General features: G+C 39.8%; 2 protein-coding genes across 4 annotated transcripts in view; one reads left to right on the top strand and one right to left on the bottom strand.

Annotated features, from left to right (window-relative positions):
- Positions 1–1,796: 1,796 nt before the first annotated feature.
- On the bottom strand, positions 1,797–11,732 carry LOC135477239 (tenascin-X-like). 2 transcript variants are annotated; one of them, XM_064757411.1, is made up of 7 exons: positions 11,620–11,732; positions 10,572–10,703; positions 9,615–9,746; positions 9,004–9,114; positions 6,768–6,887; positions 4,157–4,287; positions 1,797–1,981 (listed from the first exon to the last, which is right to left on the bottom strand). In XM_064757411.1, the coding sequence occupies exons 1-6, from the start codon at positions 11,660–11,662 to the stop codon at positions 4,187–4,189; spliced, it is 639 nt and encodes a 212-aa protein (XP_064613481.1). In that variant the 5' UTR covers positions 11,663–11,732; the 3' UTR covers positions 1,797–1,981; positions 4,157–4,186. The 2 variants fall into 2 exon arrangements, with proteins under 2 accessions (XP_064613481.1, XP_064613482.1); XM_064757412.1 differs by lacking the exon at positions 9,004–9,114 and having other exon boundaries at positions 1,799–1,981.
- A 3,809-nt stretch (positions 11,733–15,541) lies between these two features.
- The window catches only part of LOC135476122 (dentin sialophosphoprotein-like), a 30,214-nt gene continuing 27,592 nt past the window's right edge, over positions 15,542–18,163 (top strand). For both annotated transcript variants that reach the window (XM_064756029.1, XM_064756028.1), the window contains exon 1: positions 15,542–15,589. In XM_064756029.1, the coding sequence (XP_064612099.1) occupies positions 15,543–15,589 (47 nt within the window). In that variant the 5' untranslated portion in view covers position 15,542. The remainder of the gene's footprint in view (positions 15,590–18,163) is intronic.

Genomic DNA, 18,163 nt, shown 5'->3' with positions numbered 1-18,163 from the left:
AAGGGCTCTGGCGACAGCTCTAAGGATCATGCCGACGGCACGCTCTCGTCGGTTTTGTGGCGGCTCTAGCATCGTGCCTTTTAACAGAACTTGTACCGTAAGGGTGGCTTTTAGTACACAAATAGTGAATAGGCTTGTAATCGACAAAACTTTGGTTTTGGAAACTGGAGTGTACACTGACGTAGGGTTTTGCTCTTGGCCATTCCTCGGTACTATATTGACAAAAATCACAATATTACAAGACCAAAAGTGTTGCGTGTATATTTTTTTCAGTGTATATATAGTACGGTATGAGCCCTATCGAATCAAAACCATCAGCGTGAAGGTGCTACAGATCTTATGGCAGGTGCTACATGCTTGAAACTGTGCCATCTAAATTTATTTTAAAAGTCAAATAAAAAAGACTACCAGGAAACACATTTACAAATAGAATTAACTTGTTTTAATGAATCTAACTAATTTCAGGTGATAACTTATCTAGAAATTTTCACCCTGAGTGATCACGTTGACTGAACTCTTGTATCATTAGAGTGTGTCTCTGTGTATGTCCCACTCTGTGTGTGAGTGTTAATGTGTTTTGCCATAATATATGCACCTGAGTGATTCTCACAAACCGAGTGTACCTATACAGTCATACTTGAAACTTTCTTTGTTGGGCTCAACACAATCCTGTCAGAAAAAATAGGGTCAGCCGTGAGGGAATTTTTTATACTGGCCCAATATCCAGCATACCACTGGCTTTTGAATAATTATGACATGACCGGAGGCAATGAACTATTGGTGTTGAAATCAGGCTTATGGAGTTTAACTATCTATAGGCAATTTTAGGTAGTGTAACAGATTTTACACACCGCTGAATATACGCGACGGACTGAGATAAAATGAACTATAGGATGAGAATAAGTTCAACTGACTTTGAGCGTCCTCGCTGATTCGCTGGATGGACAAAATCGCCATACATAATACGCCCCCCCCCCGTTGGCGTGGGTGTATAAAAATGAGTTAAAATTATGCCAGACTAAGTGTTAATTTATTTATTTGATTAGTGTTAACACGAAACGTTCACGTACATGATGGTGGTCAGAGTAAACCCAACCTCCATTTAGCAGGAAGTACATGACAGATTTTCTGTCTCTAAAGCCCAGCCGAACAAGCCAAAGTCGGATTCGAACTAGTGACCCAAATACAAAGAGACTAAACTTCGTGTCCGCGCTCCAACAGTTTCAACACAGAGTTTTAATCTTTGGTGCATACATAGATACACAAATAACGATATGTCGTGACACATATTTGTCCATTTTCGCGGTTGTCATCGGTTGTCAACCAGATGGCCATTGTCCTTATATACACTGTATAAGTAGATATGATTTCGTGTGAGGGTTATAACTCCGACAGTTTTCCGCATAAAGTTTTCATTTGTGGTGGACACATTTGTCCACTTGCACAGTTGTCATGGTAACCACACACCTGTCATCAACACCCATGAAGATTCTCCTCAGGGGTTAAATTTACCACAATGCTGGTCGTTTTCTTTTGATACATTTCAAACAAATGTTGTGTTTATCTGAACTCTTGTTGAACAATGGAATCTTACAAACGTAAGTAATTGATGACTGGTAAACTCAGCACAGTAAACAAGCTTGTTCAGTGCTGAATAAAAATAAAATAAAATAAAAATAAATAACCAGGAGCTGGCTTAAAGTCAGACTGATTTTTCTCAAATATGAAATATATCTAGAACGCAAACAAAACAGCAGATTTGAATGCATCCCTGAGAAAACAGACGCATCTAAGCTTTCTAATTCCAAATAAACTGTTCATAGTTTGAGCTAAATTATTTATTGGTCATTGTGCACAATACATGGAAGCCAGGGCACCAAGACCAACGGAGTGGGGAGTTAGGAAAAAGCATCCCGAGCACGTCCGTAACAATCCCAATACATCATACGTCGATTTGTCAAAGTTCAAAATTTCGCTCAACCTAGATAAGAATGAAGAACAGGCAAAGTACATCAATATATAAATAGGGCAGAATAGGACATTCTGATTGGGGCGCCACTGTGATTGTCAATGAAAATGGTCATTTCTTGTTTTCTTTTTTACGACCCTGGGTATATGACATTGCTTTGAGTCCACAATTTTACCAAATGCATAGGGTTTGGTAGATACACATATTACTGCATGCGTGCTGTCGTTGATCTCACCAACTGTTTCCCTGAATTTTTTGTGAGATCTAATCTCGTACACAAATTAACTTCACCTATACCAAAATGGTTTCTCCCTTTAGCAAACTCATAAAACGGGCGTGCGTGTGTATGTGTGTGTGTGTTTTCTTCAGGAAATGATGGCGGATCTACAACAGGCAAAAATAGTGAAAGGTCCTGTTTCACTGGCTTCATTTCATCGGCCAACCCCTATCAGGAATGCGACTGTAGTTATCTCAGGCTACACGGATTATCTAGTCCAGGGTTGGAATATTACGGGGCAGTGCTATGAGATCACACGTTAATTTGTAAGTGAATTGAAGACTCTGGCCATACAACGTCCCACCCAGTCACCGCATGTTGATATTGGGCCATAGAGCACCTGGTCAGTCACTAATGCAGAGAGCCAAGGTAGGAAGTCAAAAGCCAAAAGCAACAATTACTGTAACGACTATTTCGGAACAGCGGTGGAAACATACCTAAATGTAAACAGCATTTTTTCTGCTCGGCAAATTCTCTGTTATACAACCTCTCAAAACTATAAGGGTATGCCGATACTCGATGCATGTAATATACATGTGGATATATGGGCATATTTGACTGAGTGTTGTGTTTCCTTTTAACTTGCGACAACAGTGTAATAGACGTACAACATAGAGATTAAGACCAGAGAAGCGACAACAGTGTGACGGACGTACAGCATACAGAGCAAGGCCAGAACAACCACGACAGTGTAATAGACGTTCAGCACAGAGAGTAAGACCAGGCCAGCGACAACAGTGTGGTAGACGTACAGCATATGGAGTAAGACCAGAGCAGAGACAACAGTATAATAGACATTCAGCATATAGAGTAAGACCAGAGCAGCGGCAACGGTGTAATAGACGTACAACATAGAGATTAAGACCAGAGCAGCGACAACGGTGTAATAGACGTACAACATAGGGATTGAGACCAGAGAAGCGACAACAGTGTGACGGACGTACAGCATACAGAGCAAGACCAGAACAACCACGACAGTGTAATAGACGTTCAGCACAGAGAGTAAGACCAGGCCAGCGACAACAGTGTGATAGACGTACAGCATATGGAGTAAGACCAGAGCAGAGACAACAGTATAATAGACATTCAGCATATAGAGTAAGACCAGAGCAGCGGCAACAGAGTGATAGACGTACAGCATATAGAGTAAGACCAGAGCAGCGACGACAGTGTGATAGACGTACAGCATAGGAATTAACACCGGAGCAACGACAACAGTGTGATAGACGTACAGCATATGGAGTAAGACCAGGAGTGAGTGAGTGAAAGTTTTAAAGTCGCTTTCAACAATATTTCAGTTTTATCGCGACAATAAAACGTCAAGTAGTCGATCTCCTACGGATAATTCATTTACTATTGAGTCAAAAAAGGACATCAGAAGTCACATAACAAACACAGACGGCAGTTTAAAATCACAGCTTTCCTGCCATACCAATGGTAGAGAGAAAATCAAAAATATTATCACTTTCTACGGAATTGAAAAGTTCTGAAAGAGAGCTCACGTGATAAAAGGAATCTCGCACAGGAGCAAAGTCGCCACAGTGACAGTAAGACCAGAGCAGCGACGACAGTGTGATAGACGTACAGCATAGAGAGTAAGACCAGAGCAGCGACAACAGTGTGATAAGTGGCCAATGATCACAAGTAACTGGTGAAATCGGGCCTCTTGTCAATTTACCTCAGCCAGTGTTTTATTCTAACTGTTCAGGTAAATGCATTAATAAAGCAGCAATTTACACGCTCCCTATCACCATGACTTCAGCAGAATCAGGTAAAAAAAAGTATGCAATGATGTTAATTGCAATTTATTAGACGACCTTGGTTTAGAATTACTCAAAAATGCTGTGTTGTCATCACATTTAACATACAATCACAGTAAAGTCACACATATATACTGCTTGGCGCATTGCCTGTATAACTGACCCATTTATGTCATCCTGTCAGGGGCATCGACAGACGCCATCAGCGCAAGACGCGGTGCCGACAAAACACAGCATCAGGCTTGAGCACTGCCAGTCAGCATGACACATAGCCCGTGGTGCTGAAATCAGAATTATCCTTCATACAAGTACGTTTTACTTTCGTTTGTATGCATAAGAATGCACTTTTGCATAGAGAAATGAGTGTAGGCTCGCTATGCACATGAAACGTTTGAAAGATTGATATCACACTGGCCTTTTCATGGCTGGTTACAGCTTCATAGTACTGAGTTACACTCAAGTGCAGTGTGGCTGATATACCAAGTGCTGACAGAACAGTTCAATATTGGATGTTACCAACCCGTTCCAGGTGGTAATTAATTTGATACCAGCTGGTAATAGCTTGGTTACAATTTTGTTTTGATTTCCTTATTTATTTCTTTGGCGGGAGGGGGGGGGGCCGTGGTCAAGCCAGCGAGGCGTAAATACCCAGGAGCCTCCCACTAATGCAGTCGCTGTGAATTCAAGTCCAGCTCAGTATGACTTCCACCTCCGACCGTAAGTGGGAAGGTCTGCCAGCAACCTGCGTATGAGTAATTTATTGGTACAGTGCGGGGATCCTTCCTTGTGGTACCACTCAGTTCAGAGCCAATAGGTTACAAACCTGTTACCAACTGATATACATGTACATATGCATGGATGAGTTGGTCAGAGTTTGCCTGCGTGTGACAGGTCAGACATCTAAATAGGGATGACCGGCCCGGATAGCACAGTTGGTAGAGCGTCCGCTTCGGGAGCGGTAGACCCGGATCAATCCTGGGTCGAGTCACACCTAAGATCTTGGCGTTCAACATGAAGGGGATAGTGCAACGACTGGTTGACCCGTATCAGTAATATGGCTCGGGCGGTGCGGCTTACTTACCTTCGGTGAGTCGTCTCAGTGAAGCAACACTAGATAAAAGAGCGGTGAAAATCCGTCCTGCTACAAGGAGGCATATTACATACACCCTAAGGATTCCTTCGTCGTCACATGACTGAAAAATTGTTGAGCACGACGTAAAACCCCAAGCACTCGCTCACTCACTCACTCACTCACTCACTCTAAATAGGGACGCAGCTGTTACACACGTAAGTATGCATCTCTCGTATCTCGTTCTGCCTACATTTTATGATTAATAACAATACCACTGATTTCAATAACAACAGAATTGTGAATAATTATTTTCAAGTAGGCAGAGTACAGTCTTGTCACAAGGGTTACAATATTTACATTCGTTCCCATTACACAGGGTTAGCAAGCTCGAATTTCGAGAATACTCTCCTTTAATATTGCGCAGACGCTTCTAGGATTACAGTCTTGCCAATACGCATGCCTTGCTAAAATATTTTTCACATACAGCATCCCCTATTTGATAGCAAATGTAATATTGACAAGTTCAGTAAATTTATTAATTGCACTGGTGCATGTTTAACGACATACTATGGAATTATTCTAGGTGTATCACGACAAAGGTCAGGAATATGGGTGAGGGACTGCCCTTAATAGTAAACCATCGACCTCTGTCAGGCTTCTGACAAACAGCCTTATCACGAGTGTAAATTATAACACCTGGGGTCTCCGGTCGTACGTGGTAAGATCTACCAGTAACCTGTGGATGGCCCTGGGTTTCCCCCTAGTTTTGTGCATAACTGATATATTCTTGAGTACGGCGTAAAAAAATCAATCAAATAAATAAATTAAAATGAAATTAATTAATTAATTCATAACCTTAACCTGAGAAATATGTACTTAGCTATTTCCGTACCCTTCTCCAGTTCTCGTTTACCAGCTAAACATCGGCACACCCCCTTCGTACAATGAGCCGAACCAACAAAGCACTCCATCAAATCACACTGGAAGTCGCTAGTGCACATGGCTCTTGGGACTGCAAATAGTGCAAGACCTCGTGATTACCAAAAATATATTAGACAGATTATAGTACAATTTTACAAACGATCGAGCACTTTTAGAACCAAATATAAACTACTGACAATTTTGTTTCTGCAGTGGGAATTTGCAGGTTATCGGTAGTTGTCTTACTAAGCTGTAATTCTGCACTGTTTTCGTGATTTTAGAGCCGGAGTATGTTATCGTTACTTGTACAAGCAGGTGTTTTAAATGTACACAAAAAGTTGTGCAATATCTCACAATGAAATCTACTGTAAAATTACAGACAATTTGGACAGCATTTTTACTGAACAAGATGTTGTTATAGTTTTCAGTCGTGACACGTGTTTAAGTTTGCACAGACTTTAAAAATCTGAGCAGTACGTATTCATAGACTAATTTAAATGCCCCAACCTTCATTTCCTAACTAAATTAAGAATGTCATAATACAGCAGTCAAACATCATTGATAGAGCCTTTTGAACGTTCGAACGGATATGTGTTTGACCGGAAAAAACCTATTTCCACGGTAATATATTTATAATAACATGTATGATAACATGTAAGAACATGTATTTATTTGTTACCTCCTCTCTTCTTTATGTGATTTCAAGCCAGGTGCAGTGCTTGAAAACGAGAAGGAAGACTTATTACCAGGATTCCGCCATCTACGTACCCTTCTCCAGTTCTCGTTTACCGGCTAAACATCGGCACACCCCACTCGTACAATGAGCTGAACCGACAAAACACTCCATCAAGCCACACTGGAAGTCGCTATTGCACATCGCACGGGCAGCTATGAAAAAACAGAAGACAGTTGTACCTTACTAATCTTATCTGATTATCTCGGAGTAATAATTCTAAACCATTCAAGGTTTCAAAGATCTCACATTTCTTACACTTTAACGTGCCTAATATTGACAGATTTCCTTTGTGTTATCTGAGAGAATCAACAAAAAATTAACTCATGCATGACGTGAATAAAAACACTAGAGTTTCCCAGAGACGCCATTCGTTTTCTCCACCAGTCAGCTTTGTTAGATGAAATTTACCACAACTAGTGATATTATGCTTTTAAAACGATTGATAACATATCCATAAAACCGCTGAACACATCGCCGCGTTTGTAACTTTGGCAAGCTGTAAGACCTGTACCAGTCAATTTAAGTTTGTCTTAAGCTGAGATAAAAAGAGTAATCCGTGATGCACCAACTTCTAGTTTAAGTTAGAGCGTAGAAAGTGTGAATATTTAAACTTCCCCTGGGGTAGGCTTAACTTTGAGATAAGCACTTGGCGTTTTGTTTCTGATTAGGAAGGATGGATTTTGTCTACACTTTCGACGAACTAGATGCTACAGAACCACTTGAGCGTATGTTTCGAGATCGTTCAAACCCCTTTGGTCTGTTTTCGGACGTCGACATCCATAAACGATATCCCAATTTGTCTCACAGGTCTAGAAGACACGGCCTTTATCTGTGTACGCAATATTTCCATTTTAGGTTTTGTTTTTATGTGGTATATTTTAATTTAATGTTGAACAACTTCATTTTTTCATTCGGCGTTTCGGCTGGAAAGTTTTCTCTTCTTGGCTCTTGGGGATGTTGCTGTTGACGTCGAAGGTGAATCATGGTTTTTTGTTCAATTAGTACCGGAAGAATCTCAGGATAATATATATATATATATATATAATATAATATTATATTATATTATATTATATTATATTATTGTGCATGAAATATGGATTATGAATTATCATAACAGTTTTGACTGTTAGGTGCTGTACAGATATCTGTTTATCACTCGACAACAAAATCATATTCTTCATTTATATTTAAATATGGTCAGTATTTCCGCTGTACCTTTTGAAAGATTATCAAAGTGTGGCAGAGCGCGAAAAAAGCCATGCATGTATAAAGTTGTTTTCTGTAATGTGTATGTCAGGTCAAAGAACATGAGCTGGAGTTAAATTGATTGAAGAAAGGAGATAGCTTATGGTCTTTTATTGAGCCACTTTCCTACTGGTCAGAATTCAGTCCATGGTTTCGGGTTTCAGTTTTAAGCGTAGATGACCCATTTCCGTCATCACTAACGTAATCATCAAATGGGTTATCACGCGGCGTTAGCAGAAATTAGTTCTGTATGGAAATGTGCCTCTCCACTACACAATGTACCTCCTCCTGTTTGGTGTTTTTCTTTTTTTGGTACTAATTTCTTTCTTTGCATTTGCTTTTGCATTTTTCCACTTGGTTTTTAATTGGGATACGTCCCATTTGGCAACGCCTCGGTTATCAGTGTCCAGGCGCTCTCTCTGCACCAATGCTTCACGGTCATGTCGTTTGTCTTCATTCACAGATTTATAATGTTCAGTCAAATCTAGTAACAATTTTTTTAGAGAAATTTTTGTTGCGTTTTCCTGTACAAGCCAATGTACTATACACAGATATTATGATGCTATACACGGAATGCAGCGACGTGAAAAATGCGCTATACCATACCACACGATCAGTCATATAAACGACAAAGTCATCCTTAAGTTAAATATCAATGGCATGACTTAACACAAAACTTAATCTCTGTTGGTGCATACGGGCTTAAGAGCTAACCTTTTCAAGTGTGATATTTGTCATATTGGTGGAGGGTACGTGAACTTCATGTCAGCCAACACAAAACAACGTCAAGTACTTATTGTTATATTACTTCATGTTATGATTTTGTTATGTATTTATTGGTTCGGTGTTTTCGCTGTACTCAAAAATATTCCACTTATACAACGGCAGTCAGCTTTATGGTGGGCAGAGCCTTAAGGAATCCCACGACCATCTGCAAGTTGTTGGTAGACCTTTCCACGCAAAACCGGAGAGAAACCCTTGCTTTTGCATTTTTGTTACTGCAGTATATACCTCAGCACTTACGTCTTGGGGATGATGGACACTGACATGTCCCCCTATCACAGTACGCTCCACCAAACATACACATCATTCTGACCAAGCACTGCATGTTCATCTCACATTCAGCCGTTCCCTCTGGAACATAACACAACGTGTGCATGACGTATAGCGCTGCAGACATTTGCACTAGACATATGATTTAAAATGGGTGTGGCCCTATTCTGGTAGATAAAAGGCCTTTGGATCCTTTCAATCTCTACGAGACAAGAGACGAACCCAGCATTTGAACAGGGAACTTGTAGATTTCCCCGCTCTCACCCATGTCTAACGTTCGTTTTAGACCGCTTGTCTTCACCAATATGGCCTTCAAATCTGTTTACGTAAGTTACTTACATGTGGAGAATTTCGCTAGTAACTGGCCTAAGGCCGATAGAACTTTATTTTCGAACAATCCCACTTTCCACCCATACAGCTGACTGCCATCATGCAAGTATGACAATTCTTAAATATAGCGTTACACAACATTTGGTCAATCATTCGATTTTTCCAAAAAACAAACACACAAAAGAAATACGCATCGTTCCGGTCAGTTGTTTTTCAGTTCAAAACTGTGCTATATAGCATTACCACCGAACCTTTGGAGACGTCCCTCTTGCCAAGGCCGACACACACACACTGTCCACCCTGACACAGGGAGTCACCAACGAAACAGGTGTTCTGTGACTGACACTCGAAATCTCTGTGACAAGTTCTTTGCCGTTTAGTCTCTGAAATACCCCAAGCATTGTCAGTAAAGGACGGGATTATCCATGTTTAAAAAGAGATTTACAGTTTCAAAAAACGATGGCGTTTTATTAATCGGACGTCAAGATATATGGGCGTCAAGATATTTATAAAAGGGGAAAAAATGCAAACGCTGGGGAAATATGTGATGTCTATAAATTTGTAGGTGGTAAACTGATGAGTATTACTCTTCCCTGCAGCACCAACCTCTGTAGTAAGCATGAGATATTATTCATTATACTTATATTTAATTAATGCTCGACTGTCTTCTATTCCTCAATGTATTTACCAGACCATGATCTTCAAAGCGCTCATTGAAAAAAAAAGAAAACTTTAGATACAAAAAATGAAAACAAACCATAAAATGTAACTACTAATAAAAGCACGTTTTATATAATACTTTCGGGTAAGGCTTTAATAATAACACTTTTTCTGGTACTGAGGAAATACTTTGTTTTGCTGTTCCTGATGACGCCTAGATAATAGAGGCTCCAGTTTGACACTTTGGCTATAAGTGGCTCAGCTTTGACCTTCACATATGCCTTCACCGAAGGTGGCGTGTTTAAAAGATAAATGTTGGCAGATATCTGACTGGATGGGGTAGTTTCCCCGCTGAAATGTCATATTCAACAACACCCATGCTTGGGTCATGACATGATTTTGGAGATAAAGGGATTCAGAGTTTATTTACGACTAAGACGTTTTGTGACAGCGGATCATAGGATGAGTGAGACAAACAAAAACGTAAATAAGCATAATTAGTCCGGAAATTATTTTTTTAGGGAAGTATACAATGTGTAGCCACTTACCATGAGTCAGAGACTTCTTAGCTTCTGCCTTCATACAAATACATCTTCCCTCGTCACAGGCCGGAGCACTGCCTCGTATACACAGCGTCAGCGGCAGACATTCAAAGTCCGTCTTGCAGCGCGCATCGGCCCCTGCATGGAAAGAAAGCAAACACGTGCTAAGTGTGATAAATAATCGCCTTTATACCGTGGCCATCAGAAACCTCGCAATATATAGATTTTAAAGAATTTACTTAAATACAGTACCTTGTACTTAATAGATTTAGTTACATAAGAAAGATCTCAATATGACTTCAAACTGCATTTTCCATTATTGAGGAGAATTTTAACAATACACATCAATTGTGGCTGCATGAAACTTAACGAAACTTTTTTGTGAAATCTGTTGTAATCAGTTAGCATGAAATCAGTAAAATGTTTATTGTGTTTATCTGGATAAATATGATCAAGATATCCAAACCCGCAGATAGACGTCAGTGTGTATATGAATTTTACTGGATACTTGTGGGCACATAGGTGGTGACATTGCCATATGGTACCTTGAGAAAAGCACCTTGTTTCAAGTATAGAGATATACATATGATGGGTTAAGGTCGGTGGCCATCTGTTCAGCATGGTACTAAAATAATGACCGAACTTAATACCAACACATGTAAGTTGACCTTGCAATTGGCTTATTTAGCTACCAGCCCTTGAAATTGGCCGCCCCAACCTTTTAAGTCGCAAAAATGACATCAGAAGAAATCATCTGAACACGTATTTTTCTTTTTCTACATTATATTGTATAATGAAGGATTTTGTATAGATTTTAACACACAACTTTGCTCACCAACTGTAGGTAGGAGGAGTGAGTCCAGCTCTTGTTACTTTTTATATGAAAAAATCACGAGGTGTGTCAAACAGGCTACAGCAGGGGAAGGAGAAGTGTGCATGAGTCGTCAAACATGAATGCTTGCTCTAAACATTCATGTTTTCCTGCATGCCACTGTCATTATCCAAGTGAACAATGCATATCTGTACATACGACATCAGAAATCTATAGACCTACCAGCCAGGAAAACCAGCAGCAGCGCTCCAAACACAAGTAACATCCTGGTGACTGCCTGGCAATCTGTCGCTTCTCAAAATATGAAAACGGATTTGTCATAAACGTAACCTTTATTCTAAGCCTTATCTTATCTTCTGCTATGTGCAGATTTTATCAGCATACTTGCGGAGTCGTGACGAACTACGCTCAGTGTCGCAGTGGGTTTGGTCAGATATCAGTCAACATGCACACATGGATATATGTAGGAACTGTGCCACTTGCGGCCTGCACAACGCAGCTCATATGGGTCAGTATTCGGTAATATCGCGCATGCGTGCCCTTCAGTTTTGATATCACATTTATTTTGATCTTGTTGCTTCTGGACTTTTTTTTACCTTGATTTATAAGCTAATGCAGTTATAAGGCCAAATATATACTTACAGGTTGGAATAGAACAGTAATAATATTTTTTATGCCTCGAAAGTCGCTCGTGTATGTCAAAGTAGTATGTCCCAGCATATATACTTCGAAAAATTTGCGCAGTGATATAATATTGATTATGTTCATTTCATTACAAAATATCCGCTTGTAGCACTGAATTATGATAAAAACTTTATTTCTACACCGAGAAAACACGAATTATATTTATACTTTTGAATATTATCTGCCTTTTGTTTTTAAAATATGGTGTCATAAATTTTCGGTCATCTCCGCCACGGATGGCGGATCTGCCTTATTATAGTTCAGAAAAGGCACGTGACAGACCACATGGCTCTCAACAGCTGACATCAACTCTATATTTTTGATACCGATTCGAAGGCCCAAAGGCATTAAATTATTAAATGCTGATTCCAACATTTTGTCTGCTCAGTAACAAAATAAGTTGATCTCCATAGTACGAGCCAGTAACACAGTTGTCTGTCATCTGCGTCACGGTAGTTTACGTCACATTATTGCGTGATCTTGATGAGAAATCCCGTTACAAAATGACAACTACTGTTACATAACGGCTCGTCTGTTAAGACAGTCGGACACAAACGCACACACATATATTGCTCCACGCAGATATATGTATATACAACACTGTATATTGAATTCACACTATACATAAAATTTTAAGAAACAATCAATCAGTGAAAATCTTATTGAATTATAACTTTCAATTAGATCACCAGTAAGCCCGAATAATTACCTTGCACAAAATATCAAGCTCGTCTTTGCACATGAATATTGCCGTTTTAAAGTGGTAATATTTAAGTGCCTAACATTTACAAAGCGCGTTGATTGTTAATTTTTTCCAAATTTAAAGTCATTTTAACACTATGAATAGTACAGGTTCAAGTCTGATACTTACTGAAAAGCAATAATTTGCACTGTACTTGATAAATGCAGAAAATTTTATTTGATTTTGATTTTCAGCGAGATGGGTTTTAGCAAAAAAATCTTCGGTATAGCTCTTTAAACTAGATATGTCTTAATCAATTGTGAAAGAACGTTTTTTAGGAAAGTTTGAGTTTCGAGCGACAACAACCTAAAAACCTCACCTAAAGCAGTGTAAATGCGGGATTATAAAGTGTTAGCCGGACGAATATGAGTCAGCTGATCTAACGATGCACTCACGTACCTAGCAGTACTTTTGCGGGATTATAAAGTATTAGCCGGACGAATATGGGTCAGCTGATCTAACGATGCACTCGCGTACCTAGCAGTACTATTGTGGGATTATAAAGTATTAGCCGGACGAATATGGGTCAGCTGATCTAACGATGCACTCGCGTACCTAGCAGTACTATTGTGGGATTATAAAGTATTAGCTGGACGAATATGGGTGAGCTGATCTAACGATGCACTCATGTACCTAGCAGTACTGGGCCACTCTGACTATAGTGGTATTCAACGGTAGGTCCAACGGATTTGGGACTATTGGCTGCAAAACATTAGGTTTTAAACGATGCCATTGTTAGATATGTGGGACCTACATTCATGGTGTGAACAAAAATGTGCCCCAAGGTGGTGAATGGAATGAGTTGTCTTATTACTCCAGTGAGAGCAAACCCATGGTACTGAACTTAATTTCTGTAAATCGGAGCAGTGCAGTGGTTAGCGTTAGGCAATGCTTGTTTCCCGAAGAAAGGAAAATTTCTGAAAAAATAACTGAGTCGGCCGGAATTTAGCGACTAAAGTCAGCGTACCCGCAACAAACATTTTCTTTACAACGATGGCCTGGTCGAATCACTGGAAATGCGACTATTTTGCATCATGCAGACAACTAAAAAGTGCACAAGACAACAGTAAAATTGTGAAAAAAGTTATTGTGGAAAAAACAAAATTTGACCGGTATTTTATGAAATAATTATTGTGCTTCATAATAACGATGCTCTAGGCGGGTTTACACACCGAAAGAAAACCTTACGGGAGTGTTAAAACACACTGCGGCGGTACACTGGAACTACATTGGTAAATCGGTGACAGTTTTCACCACCTCAGAAAAATACACGCCCGTCACCAAATTAACACAACAAAAGCCATGTTATTGCAGGCAGCTGGAAGTGACAAGTCATACATACACATCCACGTATACATGTAAATATATACGAGCAAAAGCCCAAATATATATATTTTATGTGTGACAAATTACGCAGAATATGACCACGATGCTCTGTATACATGTATAGTATTTATCGATAACAACGCATGTTAGCAATTTGCCAATGAAAACTTTGAACTCTGAAACCTGTCCATGCAAGCATTTATCTAAGTCTACCAAACACAGGTAGTTGTATCAAATTTCAGGTATAATCAACACACCGCATAACACATACCGGTACACCAAGTCTTACTTTGTACACTTGTCGTGTTACACATATGCCTCCTCAAGCTATATCATCTTTGCGACACTTTTCACAACATTTAGCAGGTACACATCTAGAGCACTTCGGCCGTCGTGCATGGTTCGCGGTTAATTTTATACCTATTCGTTGAATAATATCCGTCCTAAACATGAACTAGTAGCCACCTTTCTTGAATATATTTCGAGAGATTCATTATCCCTTATTCAGGAAGGGTTTCTACCAGGAAGCCCTTCACCTTGAAATTAAACTTCAAGGTGGGTTTTCTATTTGGTCACTGATGCCTCACCTGCGCGAGAGCCTTACAGGCCGTAAACTTACTATTTATTGTGAACTTTTATTTTACTTTTAACTTATTACCTTTTCGTATGTAGGTGGGGGATTGTAGTTGGGGTTTGAGGGGGAGGGGGATACTTGTAATTTTTGCTTTTGCGCCATGCATAAATATCCGGTCAATACTGTATTTACGCCACAATGGTGAATGGCAGTTGAGAGCATAGTCATCAAGGGTGGTATACATACAAAGTCTGCATCGTGAAACTCGCGGCGACCACATGTTGTCGTCAAAGCTCTCACAATCAGACAGAGAATCTACAAATCTCTGCCCAAGACCATGCACTGTTAATGCTGATTCTTTTTACTACGGTAATGCTCAAGAATTGTTCTCCTAAACATGGCCTACTATGATGGCCACTTTTATAGTGTTGTCATGAATAAACTTGCTTAAGCCACAGATGATTACATTAAAAGACTCCATAATTCCCTTTAAAACAACGTAATAAGTCGTTTCAGTGAAACGTTGAACAATTAAGTTGTCGCTAAATATTTATTCTCACCGGATCGGTGAGATCCGGTCTACCTCCATGCTATTTATCTCAATATACATGACCTATACCACTGAAAAAAAAAAACAAACATTTTGGATTTCAATGTGTTTGGCCTACAGTAAGACTACCGTGTTCTGTGAACTTTTTTCTCGCATTTTTGTTTTGTATTCTCTTAGTGTGAAGCAATTATGAAAGCAGTGTGTGACCATGGATAGACCGAATTTCGGCAGACTTCTGCGCAGTAGTCTAGTGGCGGGAGGTCAACGTTATGGAGGATTGGGTAAGGCAGCTTTTCGCTGGCACAAAGGATTTTAGGTACGTATTCTGAGGACTGTAATGTTGCTGCAATCTTCCTTTCTGTTCTGCATTTGTGGAAGACATACATTCCGCTATGTGAGGCATACTGCTCCCTGGATCGCTCTTACACTTGCTAAGCGATAAAGTCTGTCTTCCTTGTTCCGGAACAACAACAACAAAACACCATGCTCCTCTGCATGCTTGAAGTCAAGATGTGGGTTAGCTCTATGGAGCTATGTTTACGTAGAAGCATAGCCCCTGTATGGAAGCACTGACTTGCCCGACAATCACTGTGCTGTCCTCAACATAGTGATGCTGTCCTCTGTATGACCTGGTTGACAGTAATCCATTTTCATTTCTACGTCTGATTCATGTCATTTTGGTGATATGCTTCGCTGTGAGAACTACCAATACGTTCTCATGTCATTTGGTGATATGCTTCGCTGTGTGAACTACCATACGTTCTCATGTCATTTTGGTGATATGCTTCACTGTGTGAACTACCATACGTTCTCATGTCATTTTGGTGATATGCTTCACTGTGTGAACTACCATACGTTCTCATGTCATTTTGGTGATATGCTTCGCTGTGTGAACTACCATACGTTCTCATGTCATTTTGGTGATATGCTTCACTGTGTGAACTACCATACGTTCTCATGTCATTTTGGTGATATGCTTCACTGTGTGAACTACCATACGTTCTCATGTCATTTTGGTGATATGCTTGGCTGTGTAAACTACCATACGTTCTCAGTAATTTCAGGCGCATTTTTAGAAAATATATGCCTTGCAGGGGCTGTTGTCTGGAGTCGTACAGTCTCTGTGGGGAGTAGGGGATTACTGGTAGTCAATCAGTGACAGTAGTTCACATCTGTACACTATACGAGCACAGACTAGGAATAATTCTAGAGATATGACAACAGTTACATGACTTCATACAAACCTTTCTTAAAGAAAATCAAAGTTTGGCACAGTTTGACATATATACACAGCTACTTGATTATTCCACGATATTCCTGAGCCCATAATATCGGCCTTGATATGTGGTGTGACATACTTTATGCATATAGGTCTACGTCAAAAACGGACACACGTGTTTACAGGCTTAAAAGGCTTGTACAGTTGTGGAGGTTTTATAGCCTACTGGCGGGTGTCGGAGTGCACTCGATGTTGAATTCTGTATTGTGTAATGCCTGTTTGCCCAAATACGAATATCTTGGCTTGAAATCTAATTAAGAATACCAGTGTGAATAAGTCATGTTCATTATTGGGACTCTTGTAATCCTGCTTTTTGTTGTAAGTTTGTTATGTGATAGTAATTTGTAAAATCAGTACCTGTAGCTGGTGTTGTGCATGGGGTCTTGATTTTTGTAATCCACATACACATCGCATATTTTGTCTCACTCAAGTTCAACTGAGGAGTTTACCTTCAACTTCAGTGTAATTGAAGTCCGAATGAACCGACTGGGGTTTCCAAGGGATGGGTGTTGAGGTACCGGGTAATGTATTTAGTGAGGCGTTGTTATACTTTTGAGCATACCTTTAGAGTGATTAGTAGATAAATACACATGGGAATTTGGCAATTATTCTCTTTAATCTAGACATATATTAGGACACTGAACAAATGGTATGTATGGTGTTGCGTCTGCAAATGACCTTCCAGAACCTCGCATGTCCCAGACCTGCAAGTGCCAGATGAAATCTACATGGTTTGTATTCTCATCAGGAACTTGGAAATTAGGCTTGTTATCTTTTCAGTTGGATCTAACCACTTGAACTTTGTTGTCTGAGCAAACAGTGTTTTCTGTTATATATTTCTGTTTTTATATTTTTATATTTTCTGTGAAAGCACCCATGCCATTCATAGCGAAACGTACTCCTCAGAGCTCGATATTGACTCAAGGTCGTCTGGTACATACATCAGTGGGTTTTGAAGGCATTTGTTTGGTGAAGTTTAAAGCCCGTTTTAGCTAATTTAAAGACATGAATACATTAATGCACACATAGTACTTGCTTTTTTCTTGAAATGCCTGTGGAAATATGTTGCAAACTACCTTTTTAAAATTAATCTAAGAAAAGCGTATCCCCCTCCTCCTCCTCCTCATTGAGACTCAGCTGTCAGATTTATGTCATGTTCCGGCCAAAGTAGACACGTAGTCTGTAATAAATGGAAAGTCTGCCTTCAAATCGACAAGCATGCATTGTCGTCACGGGTGTTTTATTCACATGTGCAAGGCAGCATTATTATTTCAATGATCAAACTTACGTGAGAAGGTCTGTCAGCAACCTGTGGATGGTTGTGGGTTTCCCCCGGGCTCTGCTCAGTTTCCACCCACCATAATGATGGCTGCCGTCGTATAAGTGAAATATTCTTGAATATGGCATAAAACACCAATCAAATAAATAAATAAATAAATCAATGATCAAACAGCAATCCTCCATGTTCCATTCTTGTGCTGACCCCATACACAAGTAGGGAGGAAGGCAAGTGGTCGGTACATTCAAGACAATTCTGCTAATATAAAACCCCAAGTAGAGGTGTTGAATGATCCCTGTAATAATGCCACACAACCATCGACTTTAAATATT

This window comes from Liolophura sinensis, chromosome 10 (genome assembly GCF_032854445.1).
Source record: "Liolophura sinensis isolate JHLJ2023 chromosome 10, CUHK_Ljap_v2, whole genome shotgun sequence".
NCBI lineage: Eukaryota > Metazoa > Mollusca > Polyplacophora > Chitonida > Chitonidae > Liolophura > Liolophura sinensis.
The sequence above is the reverse complement of the archived record's forward strand: the minus strand, read 5'-3'. Positions and strand labels throughout refer to the sequence as shown.